This window comes from Entamoeba nuttalli (genome assembly GCF_000257125.1).
Source record: "Entamoeba nuttalli P19 unplaced genomic scaffold asmbl_3820, whole genome shotgun sequence".
NCBI classification, from domain to species: Eukaryota; Evosea; order Mastigamoebida; family Endamoebidae; genus Entamoeba; species Entamoeba nuttalli.
In genome coordinates, this window is record NW_008576352.1 from 1 (window position 1) to 14,755 (window position 14,755).

At 25.2% G+C, this 14,755-nt stretch overlaps 6 protein-coding genes across 6 annotated transcripts; 3 read left to right on the plus strand and 3 right to left on the minus strand.

The window, feature by feature from the left end:
- Positions 1-1,986: 1,986 nt before the first annotated feature.
- Positions 1,987-4,482, plus strand: ENU1_082120 (WD domain, G-beta repeat-containing protein; the record flags this gene model as incomplete). Its single annotated transcript, XM_008858740.1, has 1 exon — positions 1,987-4,482. One exon carries the CDS (start codon positions 1,987-1,989, stop codon positions 4,480-4,482), a length of 2,496 nt encoding a protein of 831 aa, XP_008856962.1.
- Positions 4,483-4,548: 66 nt separating this feature from the next.
- ENU1_082130 (cell cycle control protein cwf5, putative) lies at positions 4,549-5,103 on the minus strand (the record flags this gene model as incomplete). Its single annotated transcript, XM_008858741.1, has 1 exon — positions 4,549-5,103. One exon carries the CDS (start codon positions 5,101-5,103, stop codon positions 4,549-4,551), a length of 555 nt encoding a protein of 184 aa, XP_008856963.1.
- Positions 5,104-5,385: 282 nt separating this feature from the next.
- On the plus strand, positions 5,386-6,073 carry ENU1_082140 (Rab family GTPase; the record flags this gene model as incomplete). The annotated part of the gene is made up of 2 exons (XM_008858742.1): positions 5,386-5,391; positions 5,441-6,073. 2 exons carry the CDS (start codon positions 5,386-5,388, stop codon positions 6,071-6,073), a joined length of 639 nt encoding a protein of 212 aa, XP_008856964.1.
- A 210-nt stretch (positions 6,074-6,283) lies between these two features.
- ENU1_082150 (malate dehydrogenase, putative) lies at positions 6,284-7,273 on the plus strand (the record flags this gene model as incomplete). The annotated part of the gene is made up of 1 exon (XM_008858743.1): positions 6,284-7,273. One exon carries the CDS (start codon positions 6,284-6,286, stop codon positions 7,271-7,273), a length of 990 nt encoding a protein of 329 aa, XP_008856965.1.
- Positions 7,274-7,367: 94 nt separating this feature from the next.
- ENU1_082160 (GTPase-activator protein for Ras family GTPase) lies at positions 7,368-10,751 on the minus strand (the record flags this gene model as incomplete). The annotated part of the gene is made up of 1 exon (XM_008858744.1): positions 7,368-10,751. One exon carries the CDS (start codon positions 10,749-10,751, stop codon positions 7,368-7,370), a length of 3,384 nt encoding a protein of 1,127 aa, XP_008856966.1.
- Positions 10,752-11,138: 387 nt separating this feature from the next.
- ENU1_082170 (hypothetical protein) lies at positions 11,139-11,974 on the minus strand (the record flags this gene model as incomplete). Its single annotated transcript, XM_008858745.1, has 4 exons — positions 11,139-11,537; positions 11,595-11,678; positions 11,739-11,883; positions 11,940-11,974. The coding sequence occupies 4 exons, from the start codon at positions 11,972-11,974 to the stop codon at positions 11,139-11,141; spliced, it is 663 nt and encodes a 220-aa protein (XP_008856967.1).
- Positions 11,975-14,755: the final 2,781 nt, after the last annotated feature.

Below are 14,755 nucleotides of genomic sequence, written 5' to 3' on the forward strand. Positions count from 1 at the left end.
CTTCTTAATTTCTATTATTTCTTTTTTCTTCTACTTCTTACTTTCTTTTCTTCTTTTATTATCCTTCTTTCTCTTCATTTCCATTATTTTCTTTTCTCGTTGCCAAATAGAAATATTCAAAATGACAATTAAAAGATAAAATAACATTAATCAATTTGATTTAATAGTATCAATGAATAATGATTAAATTGAACATTTAAATACATTTCATTTTCATTTGATTTTATCATTTGTATTTTTATGATGTTTAATTATGTTTTACAAAAATATTAATAAATCAATAAATTAATCATTATATCATTCATTTCATTTTAATTTAATACTATTATTAATAAATTTAAAACATTTCTTATTTATTATCGTTTAAATAAAACATGATGCTTTAATAAAATGAAATGATGAGATGGAATAACTCAATTATCCATTATAAACTCATAGTAAACGATAAATGTAACAACAAAGAATATATTTTATATCATCAAATAATTTGTCAATCTTCTTTCTTCTTTAAATCTATTTTAAATATATATTATAAAATATTATGAAATATTCATATTTTATATTCTCTTTATTTTCTTAATCATTCAATTTTAATGACAATAATTTTATCAAACACTTTTCTATCAATATAATTTAAGCAGTGAAAGATGATTATTAGTGATAATAATAAATTAATAAATACAAAGTATTGATATAACTGAATTTTAAATGAACAAATCATACTAACATCATATTCAAAAAGAAAGAATAATGATTAAAGAAAATGAAGAATAATAGTAAGAATTTAAATTAATAATAAATGAATATTTTGATTTGATAGATTAGTATTATTTTCTAATGTAAGAATTAGTGTCGTGTTTAATAATTATAGAATATAAAAATAATGATATTTCTTTTATTGACTTGTCATGAAAATGTAATAATAATTTGAAAAAAAACAATAATGTTTTCATTTGATTTTTGATATTAATTGAATAATAATCTCATCTAAAACTTAGTTCATATTTATTTGTTTCTCATATTTTGTTTATTGGAGTCATTGTATTTAGTTGTTAATTGACAATTTGTTAATAAAGATTTGTTATTGTTTGCAAATTATCAACAGAATGACATTCTATTCATTTTAAAATGTGATGAATTTCTTCGTAAAAGAATAAGAAAATCTTATTGTTTGAAACTATTTTATTACTATTATTCTTTTTTATTTATTATTTAACGTTTTATTTAAACGAATATAATTTTAATCATTTATGTTTTTAATGTAATACGTTTCTATTTAGTAAAAGAGGTTGTTTGATCTCATATTAAATATTTATCTTCTTTTTAATTCATTTATTTTCATTTCTATTCAATTATTATATTATAATATCTCAATTATTTAGAGTTTATGTTATTTATTATAAATATAATATCATATTTTTTTACATATGGATATGTTTATTGCAATTGAAACAATGAATAATAAGCTTCTTTATCTCACTTAAATATGTTTTTTTCTTCATTTCTTTTTATCAAATAAATACAATATTTGTATTTCATCAAGATTATAAACAATATTATGAACAAATTTTTACAAAAATTTACTTAATTTAACATTGATACGTTTTTATCAAATAAACATTAATTGTTGTATTGTCATAAATCATTTAAAGTAATCATTTTTTGGAATATTGAAATTATTTGTTATAAATGAATGTTAATTTTGAATTTAATAGATATGTTTATATTCTTTTAAGAATCAAAAGTATGTTTCTTTTGAACTTTCAAATTCTTTGTAAAACAAATAGCTAACAACTATTAAAATAACTAATGAATATTCTTGTAATGTTGTTATCTTTCTGAATGAGTTAATAAAGAAAAGAATGGAAAAAATATTATTTTCAAAATGAATCAAAAACAAAAAGAAAAGAAAAATTGAAATATTTTGTTTTTCACAAATAATATTTTTCATTGGAAAACCCTAAAAGAATTTAAAAATGAGAATTGATGGTCAAAACTTATTTGGACTACAAAGTTGATGCTCGTGGTGGGGCTATTTCAACTGCCAATATTCTTTATTTCAATAGTAAACAAATATTGGTTGTACGTAATAAAACAGTCATATTATTAAATACAAGAACAAACACTATTGAACGTAAATACATTTGTGATGAAGAAATATCTGTAATTGCTGTAGACGATGAAAGAAATCACATTGCTGCAGGAACTGTAGATGGAAAAGTTAATATCTTTTCATGTTTAGATGGAGAATTACTCGTTACATTCAGTGGACATCGTACAGGAGTTAGAATTCTTGAGTTTAGTGAAAATGGAGAGATGGTATTATCTGTTGCAAATGAACCAGAAATTGTAGTTTGGGACATTGTTAGAGAAGAAGGTGTTTGTCGTTTTAGAGGACATCTTAATATGATTCAAGGTGCATTATTTATTCCAGGATTTGTTGTTTCTGTTGGAGATGATGGATTAGTTAAAGTGTGGGATTTAGAAATTCAACAATGTAGACAAACAATAGTTGGACATCGTGCAGCTATTAAAGCACTTATTGAATTAGAAGATAATATTTTATTAACATCAACAATTGATGGTAAATTACGTGTTTTAGAACGTGTTGATAATGAGGATGATATTTTGGAAATTAAAGGGGAAGGAGTACTTGCTATCGGAGGAGATGTAGAAGAATTTACAAAGAAAGGAAAAATTCTTGGAATGCGTGTGAATAATGGAACTTTAGGATATGCAGAAATTATAACATCAAATGAACGACTTCAATCAAAGAAAAGAAAAAAAAGACTTGAGGATGGAGAATTTTTATTAACTGATTATGTTACATTAAGACATGCTATGAAATTGAATACTACAATAAAATCTATTTGTGTTGGAGATGATGGACTAATGGTTGTAGCTATTACAAATGGATTTAAAGAGTATAGATATAAAGAATGGAATCCTGCACCTCTTCAAGATCATTATAGACCCGATGCACGATTAGTGTTAGTTTCTGATGATGATATGAAAGTTGCATGTATTGGAGATGGGAATTGTTCTATGTGGAATCCAAATGGAACTAATTTAGGAAGTATTGATTGTGGAAGAGCAAATACAGCAACATTCTTACCTGGAGGAAGGTTTATTGCCATTGGTACTGTTGGTGGTTCAATTGAAATCATTGACACAGCTGCATCTGTTGTTATTGGATCAATGACTGCTCATTCTGGAGAAATTACTGTTATTAAACCATGGAAAGGAGGAGATATGATTGGCTTAGTGAGTGGGGGAAAAGATAAACAAGTGAGACTCTGGATGGTAGATGTTCTTACTGATGAAGATGGAAAGAAATGTGTTACATTGACTAAAGAAAATGAATGGGAAATGGATGACTCAATTCTTAATTTAACTGTGTCAAAACAAGTTCTTGCTGTTGCTCTGATGGATAACACAGTAAAAGTGTATAAATTACCAACAATGCAATTTTATTTATCATTATATGGTCATAATTTACCTGTTACTGCACTAGACATTAGTGATGATAATAATATAATTATTACTGGAAGTGCTGATAAATCAATAAAAGTATGGGGGTTACAATATGGTGAATGTATTAAAACATTTAAAGGACATGAAGATTTAATTACTGGAATTGCTTGTATTCCAAGAACACATTATTTCTTTTCTGTTTCAAGAGATAAGTCATTGAGATATTGGGATGCTGATAAACAAATTCAAATCAAAACATTCAAAGAACATAACGCTGGAATTCTTTCAATAGGATGTTCTACTTTTGGTGATTATATTGTTTCATCATCAGCTGATCATTCATTTATTGTTTGGATGCGTTCAAAAGAACAAATTTTTGTTGAAGAAGAAGAAAATAAACAACTCACTCAACATTTTAATGATGAAGAATTAAAGCAATTAGATTTTGTTGATAGAAATGCTCCTGATAGATTAGATACTACTGAAGCATCAAGAAAAACAATAGAAACAATTAAAGATGCAGAAGATTTAATGGCAGTATTGGATTTAGTTACAAAAGAAGATTTTTCTATGAAAGGGTATGAAGAAGAGTTAGCACAATGGAATCTCAACCCTGTTGGAGATAAACCACAACCACCTGAACCAAATATTTTATTATGTGGATTATCTCCAAGTGACCATTTATTAAAACTAGTTGGTAAAATTTCTCCATCAAATTTACAACAAACACTATTAATGTTACCAACGAGTAATGCTATTCTTCTCTTAAGATGGGTTGTTGATTGGTTAGAAAAAGACAAACGAATATTAATGGGTGTTACAATTGCAAGTTTCTTATGTAAAGTTCATTATTCCTATTTTTCAGGATCAAAAGATGCTTCATTAATTGAAATGCTTGAAAAGCTAGCTAATTTATGCAAATCAAGAATTGAAAAATTACGTTTAACAACAGCAACTAATTTAGAACTATTAAAAGTAGTTGATTTAGAATTGAATGATAAAAATTGATTGAATTTTTAAACAAATAGATTTTTTTTTAATTCATTTATATGTTCAAGTTATTTATTAAATAATTCACTTTAAGAAACTTTGTGGTTTTTTAGGTTTTTTAGCTATATAAGCTTTCTTTAGTTGAGACTGTTCTTTTAGTTCATGTTTTTCTATTAATGGTTGTGTCTTTTTTGCTATATCAGGAATATTTGATACATAACTAAATTTCTTTTCTAATTTCTCTATAACTTTATTAGGATCAACTTTATCATATTCACTCTGTCCTGTAATTTCATATTTCTTTTGAGAAACTTCTATTAACCATTCTTTATTTGCTTCATTTAAACTTGTTGTTTGAGAAATACTTCCATTCACTTGGGCTAATGCAGCATCTCGTACATAATAGGGAATGTTATATTCAATATCTTTTAAACAACATTGACACATATTTTTAATTCGTGCACAATTCAAACAAACATATGTTTTATTAATTGAATTTGATTCTTCCATTCTCCACTTATAAACATCAAATGGTCTATCACACAATTTACATGCTTCTCCCATTCTTGCTCTTGTCATTTTAATATACTTTTCTTTGGGTAAACAATTTTCACATAAAATAGGAAACGCATCACTCATTTTTTGTTTTTAAACTTAAATTGTTTTTTTATTCTTTTTTATTTTTCTTTCTTTTTTTCTGAGACTTTTCTATTCTTCACTCTTTTTAGTTTGATTTTTGTTCATTTTATTTACTCCTTTTTTTCATTTAATTAAATTGCTGTTATTTAAACATGAAAGGTAATAATAACTAACAATGTCCATATGGACTAAATTATATGTCTTTGTAATGATGATACAAAGAACTTAATAGTAAGTACCAAACATCTTAAAATAAAAAATGAACTCAAAAATAAGTTAAAGATGTCTGTTTGTTAACACATTAATTTTGAATCAATCAAGAATATTTACCATTCAGTGTTGTGGAAAAAGTGAACAAACACAAAATGCACAAAACCCAAAGGTAATTCCTGTAATTGATTCAAATAAACCAGCTGAATCACAATATCAATATGTATTTAAATATGTTATTGTTGGAGAAGTTGCAGTAGGCAAGTCATGTCTTCTTCTTCAATTCCAAGATAAAAGATTCCAACCAATTCATGACTTGACTATTGGTGTTGAATTTGGAACAAAAACTATTCCAATTCAAGGTCAATCAGTAAAACTTCAAATATGGGATACTGCAGGATCTGAAAAGTTCAGATCTATCACTAGAAGTTATTATAGAGGAGCATCTGGTGCTTTATTAGTGTATGATATTTCAAGAAAAGAGTCATTTGAAAAAATTCCAATTTGGTTAGAAGAATGTAGAAAATACAGTAATCCAAATACCACCATTATGCTTGTTGGTAATAAATGTGATCTTCCTGATAGACAAGTTACAAAAGAAGAAGGTGAGGCATTTGCTAAAGAAAATGGACTATTATTCTTAGAAGCATCTGCACGTGATGCTACTAATGTTGACAATTGTTTCTTACAAACTGCTGAAGTTATCTTTGAAAATGTCAAGAATGGTAAAGTTACTCTTGACAATGGTGATGGGAGATAAAAAACAAATTTGAATTCTACTTCTAGTTATTTTTGTTTTTTTCTTTATAGTTTTGTTATTAGAGCTCAATTTGTTATAATGATATATTTTTAATTAATTATAGTTTAATTAAATAATTAATTTTTTTTTGTTTTTAAAAGATAATATTAAAAACCAAACTTTTTCTTTTTTAAATTAAAAAGTAAATAAACTTGAAATTATCATCATTCAATGCAACAACCAATTCCTTGGGAAAAAGTCAGTAGAACTGAACCATTACATGTTTTAATTACTGGGGCTGCTGGTCAAATTGGATATAATTTATGTTTTCTCATTGGAAGGGGATTTTTATTTGATTGTGATGTTATTCTTCATTTGTATGATCTAAATGATATGGCATTAAAAGGGCTATCAATGGAATTAACTGATTGTTGTTTGCCAAAACTAAAAGGAATCATTTCTACTACAGAGGTTGCACTTGCTTTTAGTAATGTTGATGTCGCAATTATTGTTGCAGGTGTTCCACGAAAACCTGGAATGCAACGTAGTGATTTAATTAATGTAAATAAAAAAGTAATGGAAATGAATGGAAAAGCACTTGGAACTTATTCAAATAAAGATGTTCGTGTGGTTGTTGTTGCTAATCCCGCAAATACTAATGCCTATGTTATTTGTAAAGCATCAGGTATTCCACCTGAACACATAACTGCACTAACACGTTTAGACCAAAATAGAGCAACCGCATTTGTTGCTAATGAAGTTGGGTGTCAACCTGAATTTGTCCATAATATTATTGTTTGGGGAAATCACTCTAATACAATGCAACCAGACCTTTCATATTCATATCTTGCTGACCAAAATGGTATTAAACCATTAGCTAATTGTATTGAAGATTTTGATGCTTTTACTGAAAAAGTTAGATGTCGTGGTGAAGAAGTAATCAATACAAGAAAAGCGAGTTCTGCTGGGTCTGCTGCTCATGCAATTTGTCAACATATTAAAGATTGGATTTATGGAACTAAGCCAGGAATTATGGTTAGTATGGGAGTTTCTAGTAATGGAGAATACGGAATTGATACAGGTCTTTTTTATTCAATGCCAGTGACATGTTCAGAAGGAGAATATCATATTGTTGATTCTTTAATAATAGAGCCAAGAATCAAAGACTCATTAATTCTTTCAGAACTAGAGTTAATTGATGAACGAAATATTGTTAATTGAAATAAAATATTTTTAACAAATAAAATTATTTTTTGAAATATATTTTTGTTATTAAAATATTAAATAGAATAGTTTCATTAATTAAAAATAATTTTTAATTAGAAGAAATAAGCATATCGTTGATGATATTACGGGCTTCTAACAAATCCCTTCCAGTTAAGGAACCACAATCCATAACTGGGATTTGGAAATTAAGAAGGGTAATGTTATGTTTTAGTTTCAAAGCAACAGATCTCATTCCAGAGACTCCAACATTATTTTCATCCCAATTAAGTTCGTTTAATTTAGAATTACTACGAATCATATTTGATAATGAAAATGCACCTTTATTTCCAAAATTATGTCCACTAACATCAAGTACCTCTAATTGATTTTGACTGACAAGGGTATCAAAAATTGGAACAATATTAATTCCTAATTTTTGAGACTCTTTTTTACCTCCAGCCATCCTTAAAATTTTTAATGGACATCCTGAAACTAACAAATTACAAATAGCTTTGACAACTTCTATTGATGTATCACTTTGTTTCTTTGTTGTCCTACCAAATGAACCAGAAATATTTAATTCTTCAACAACAGTATTTTGTGTTAATGCTTCACAAAGGGAAATAATTCCTTCATCTCCAATGTCTGTATATGAAACATTAATGGTTTTAATAGAAGTTAATCCAGCAAACATATGAGAGAATGATGTCATAATTTCTGTTGTAAGTGATGACTCACTTAAGTCTAATGAAACTGATTTTGCTGGAATTTCTTCAATGAATTTTCTTAATGTTGTTTTATCAATAACAGCCTTTTCTAAAGAAAGGTTAGTGATTTGGTCTAATTTGCTTCCAAGGTTATCAACACAATGTTGAATTAATTCTTGATTGAAGTTTAATCCAGTGATATCTAATTTAACAACTTTCTTTAATGCACAAACACATTTTATTAAACTTGTTTCTTTAGGTACTTCACAGTCTTTCATAATTAATTCTGTTAATGATGGTAACATTCCATTAATTAATGAAACAAGAAACTCAGTTTGTGTGTAATACATTTGAGCACCAGAAATATTTAATGAACGTAATGGAATACTTGTTTTAATTTTTCTTAAGTCATCAAGAAAAGCAGAAACAGTACTACTATGTGTTAATACATTTGCTAAATTTATTGACTCTAATCTATAACATCTTATAACAGTTCCAATGGCAGCAATTCCTTTCGAATCCATTTGATTTGATGACACATCTAACTCTAATAATGGATGTTTTGGATTATAATTATATCCTTCAAAAACATCAGCCCATTTAGAACCTAATGAAACATTAATTAAAGCAAGTGATTCAATAGTAGTGTTTGTAGCAAGAATATCTTTTAATTGGGAATAACATCTCCGAAGGTTAGTATCTTTTATTACAATTTTTTTAAAGAAATGGTTATGAGTAAGAGAGCAAAAAATGGGTTGCATATCAGTATCTAATAAACAATCTTCTTTAGTGTTATTATAGTCATCGTTATAATATTTACTAAGGTCAAGCGTTCTTTCTTCTCCTGGTGTTTGTAGTCTAATATCATTTGCAATATCAAAAACTAATCCATTATTCATTTTAACTCCAAATGATGCACAATTTGCTTTATATACTCCAAGGAATCCTCCAGATTGATTTTTATGATTTAATGGATAAGGTAAAATACGAGTAGTAACTACATATGGTGCTTTTAGAGAGAATGTTGGTTTTCTATAATATCCATGAGCAAATGCTCTCATTAAATAAATAATAAACAAATTGTTGTTATCCCCATTAATAAAGAGAGTTTGTTTAACAGCATCAATTGTAATATGTTGTTCTGCACCTTCAATAACTTGAATTGAATTAATTTGTCTATTAAATACTCTTTTAACAAATATATTTCCTTTTAAATCAATAAATGTTAAGAAATCTTCAGTAATAAAACATGCACATACAGTAGCATTTTTCTTATCAACTTTATCATAAAGAATAACATCATTTTTATCTTTTTTCTTTTCACAAATTACTGTTCCTTTCATAATAAAATAACAATCTAATTTTTGTTTGGTAATTTCTTTTCTGAATAATTTAACTTGTTCAAGATCAAATGCATTTAAATGATTACATTTTCGTTCATAACTTCCTAAATCTAACATATTTTCTAAGAATAATAGTCTTAAATGTCCTTGAAAACCATTCATTAATGTATTTGCTTTTTCTGAAAACTCTCTATGAACAGATGAAATAGCACGAGCATCCATTAATTGACTTTCTTTTAATGTTGTAATTGTTAAACTTGATGCTTTAAAATTTTTTAATGCAGCAACACGTAATCTGCTAAATGATGAATCAATAAATGGATTTAATGGTGCCATATATCCATGTCTTTTATTACTAAATTTTTTTCCTGCAAACAATGTTTTTAATACATTTGTTAGAATTGTAAAATTACGTTCAACAATATGAGAGCTTTTCTTTAATCCTTTAATATGAAACTTTTCCGGATTTTCAGTAATAGACATAAAACAATTTTGAGTGAGGAAAGTTACAGTCATAACGTCAGCTTCACCTTTAGGAAGATTAGGTAAATGTTTAATAATTAATTCTCTGTAAACATTACAAATCTGGAAGATAGTAAGTGGAAGTGATGGGAAAAAATCAGTAACTATTTTAATATATTTTTCAGTCCAACTTTGAAGAAGTTCGAAATTAGATTCAATCTCATCATCGTTTTCAACAAATAAATCATCAATCTCGAAAGATGACTTTAAATTTATAAATTCAGTAAAGAATTCTTTAACTTTATCAACAAAAACTTCTGGAATAATTGCTTCAAATAAAGATTTACATAATAAATTTGTTGGACAATTTTCTCTCATTAATTTATCAGTACCTGCATTTTCTTCAAATTCCAAATTCATTATTTTTTGAATAAAACTTATTGTTGTTTGAGTTGATGCTGTCATAGCTAAAATACCTCTACTCGTACTTGATGCAGTTTTTGAATCAAATAAAAGATTAAATGTTTGTGGACAATGGTCTAACATTAATAATACAATTCTTTTAAGATCTTCTAATTCTCTTTGTGAATAAATTAAATATTTTTCATCAACTTTTGGTGAATGACTTTTATCATTAAATTCTAATGGAAATTCTATTTGCATTGATTCCAATTTTTCTTGCATTTGAATTGAATTAGCAGTAACATTAGTTATATCTGACATCATTGATCCAGAAAATAATGATGACCCTGCTTTATCTGTTCCAATAGAACGTCCTGTTTTCTTTTCTCTAATTTCGCGATACGTTTTAAGATCAGGTGGTGGTTGCAATGGACATTGTGGAATTGTTTTAAATTGCGATCGAATAACATTATAATGATTGGGTATATATGATGCATCTGAAGTGATTTCACTTGCAGAAATTCCATTAAAGTCAACAGAGAACGAATCAGAAATTGAAATTCTTTTTGATTCAGCCATATTTCTTTGTGTTGTTTTTTAAGTTTGAGATTCTATTTTTTTTTTGTTTTTTTTTTCGGTTTTTACCCAGTTTGAGACTCTTTTTTATATGTTAGCATTTCTTTTTTTCAAATCCATTAATTCTTCCTATAATGATATAAAAATAAATCATGTTTTGCAAATTTTTCTTTTTTTTTTTTTTGATCTAAATTTTTTTGTCGTTGATTTTCCTGAATATTTAGTTTATTCTAAATTATTTTATTATTATATAAATATGCTATTTATAGAACTAGATCTCCCATGAATTATTATAACAAATTAATAATATATTAATAATAAAATTTAACAAATAATACAAAAGAATCAGTAATTCACAAAAATTGAATTAAACCAAAAAACAAAAAAATTTTATTCGATTGTTTTTTGATTGGGGTTGATTCTGAAATATTTATCAATAAAGAGTATTGAAGCATTCTCTTCCATGAAATGAGCAAATTGTTCTAAAAAGACTTTTAACTCATCCATTTTATCAAAATGTATTTCATAACAAATTTGAGGTAATTTAGCAACTAGTCTTAATAAATGTTCAGCTCCATAATAATCACCAACTTCATCAATAGAATTAACTTTTTCCAAAACTTGTGCATATTGTTTCTTTTCTATTTCATATAATAAAAATGGTCCAACTGTATGGCAAAATAATGTATAAAAAGATACTGCTAATTCTTTTATTTCATCATCTTCTGCAGTTTTAAGGAAGTCTTGTATAACTTTTCTTGCACTTGGAGTTCTTGGTAATGGAATTAACTACAAATAATTATTCTTTATTATCAATTAATTTATAAAGTAAAATATGTAACAAACATTACTACTATTTGTAATTTTATCATTTTCGTCCATTAGTCTAATGCATAAACTACTTGGTAATTCTATTAAAATTGGAATATCCTAAATTATTGTTTAGTTGTTCTGTCATTTTCTCTTTTCATTAAAAAATATCTACCAAACTTCTTCTTCATGATTCTTTCTTGTCCTTCTTCTACTTCGATGCTCTTCACATAATTTACACTCAGGAGGACAGTTTAAATGCTCTTTTGCTTCATGGGCACGAAGATATCTCAAAGAAACGTATGTTTTATCACAACCAAGATGTCTAATAACATTATTTTATTATACAATAAATTAATTCAACAAGAAAAAAAAACAAACCTGCATTTGTGAGGTTTCTTACCTTCTTCAGACATAGCTATTATGATTTGTTTCTTTTTTAAGTTCATTTTTCATTCTTTTGGATATTTTTTGTGGAATTTAAAAAAAAAGAAAAAATTTAATCAGACCCGAAAGATGATTATCATGGTTAATCACTTAAATAAAGGATCATCACTTCATTTTTGTCTTTTATTTCTTCTTTTATTGAGTATGAAAAATAGAATGATAGAATTATGGGTTTATTTGTAATATATATGATTAGTTATAATAGTTTATTTTTGTATTACGTGACATTAACCCTAATGTTATATTTAGTTATATATCTTTTATTAATAATGTCTTTTAAAAATAATTAATTTTATGAGTAAAGGAAGTAAAATAATTATTAAAAATGATACATTTTTTAATAAAACGTAATTGCTTAAGAATTGATAGAGTTATTTTATTTATGCTCTTTGTTTCTTCTTCTGAAGAGATCTAATCTATTTTTTTTGTAATCAATTAATTGAAATATTTATATTTGGTTATAATAGATACAATGTTTCTTGATGCTTTTCATATTTTTTAATTCTAATGTCTTTAACTATTTTGTGATGTTAATTTCATTTTCTAGTTCATAAGTAAATATAATGTTTCATATTTTTACTAACTCATTTATTGAATTCATTATTGTTTCTATCTTATCATATTTTATTTTCTTGACTCTTTTTTTTTCTGAAATACGACATTATAATGAAAGTTATATCAAAACAATTTTATAACCAAAAATATACTTAAAACATATGCCCAGAAGTATAATTATAATCATTATCAATGAAATAACGATCTTAATCAGTCTATTACCAATTATAAATAACACATTATCAAGTAAATATAATAATATATATATAATGAAGACAGAAGTTTTAATCCATATCACTGTAAGAATAAACAAAATAAATGAAGAATGTATAAAATTAAAATATAACTACAAGTAAAGATAATTACTGAAAAAAAACAAAGAAGATAAAAAACATAATCAATAAATGATAGAGTTAAGGAAACATAAAAAGAGTGAAGAGAAATTAAGATGAAAGAACGAAGACAATAAATGCAAATAAAACTAGGATATGATAGATGAAAGAAATAGGCAATGATAATATATACTATAGAAGAACAATAGAAGAAAGAGAAAGGAATAATAATAACAGAGCTATAATAATAAAAGAAAAAATCAAATATGTAATAAAAAGAAATACGGCATGAAAAGCACATGGTGTTAATGAAATACAATGATATTATTTGAAGCATCCAATTGTGTATTGAGAGAAATTTATATATATATTCCAATTATTAATAAATTATAATGAAAGTATCACAATATAAATGTTAGATAGAAAGATAACATTGATACACAATGACTATTGTTCTAAATAACTATAAAAATAGACAAATAAGTTGTCTGAATGTGATAATTATGATATTCACTTCAATAAATAAACTCGAATCACACATTTATTAGAAATAAATGATGTTAAACATCAAATAAATAAGATTCAAATATAGTGCAAAAAGTTTTGTTATCAACTAAAGAAAAAAAGGTTAATAATTATATAAGAATCAAAGAATTAGAATATAAAAAGAAAAGAAAGAATAAGATATTCCATGATGTAAAGAATGCATATGATTCTGTGAATCAACAATTGATAATATAATCATTGAAATATTTTAATATTAACAATGACATATATCATTTGATTGAACGCATGTGAACTGGATAATGTATTAATATTTGATATATATATTCAATAATGAATTAGAATATGTAAAAATAAAATGCATGATATTACAATGTGATTATCTCAATTGTTATTCATCACCAACCAAAATATCATATTAGATGATTAAATTATTATTAATATTAATTCACATAATATAGTTCATATTTATATAATTACGATTTAAAAATAATTGTTGTTTGAAGAAAAAAATGAACTAACACATCAAAGTAACAATGAATTAATTCAATGAATATTGATTGAAATAAATATTAAGAGATGTTGTGTAACTATGAAAAGAATTATTACAATCAGTGATAATATGAATGGAATTGTAGTTTTTGATGATTCTGATTCATAAAAATATTTATGTGTCTTCAAATATGAGAAGAACGAAGAAGTGAAAAGAAATAATAAAATAGAAGAAGATATGAAAGATAAAATAGACAACAATAATAAAATGAGTGAAAGTAATTCAACTTACAACAATAGAAATAACATTGGATTAAAATTAGTAATTAGATATGTTGCACCTGTGATACATTAACAAAAATAAATTGGATAAAATTGAATTAAACAATATAAAGAAGATTCAAGAATCAAATATTAGCTCTAAAATAATAATTAGAGATTGAATGTACAACAATAAAGAAGAATAAGAGATTGAATAATATCAATAAGAAATGAATATGCATTTGAATTAACTATACCAATACATGAAATATGAATTGCAAATGAAGAGATTTTACAAATCATGTTGTAAAAAATAATAAAAATGAAAGAAATATATCAAATTATACAAAATAAGAATAACACAACTAGATTAATAAAATAATTAAAGAATAAAAATAATGAAATATGGTAATAAATGATATCGAATAAAATGAATAATCAATTAATAAAATGCATGATACTGAAATGATAAAAATATCAAATAAAATAATGAAGAATATAAATACGAAAAGAAATGAATATAAATAATGAAATTGATGTTTGAAAATAATAAATGTGTACGAAATAACAAATAAAAATTACATCAAATAATAAATGAAATGATGT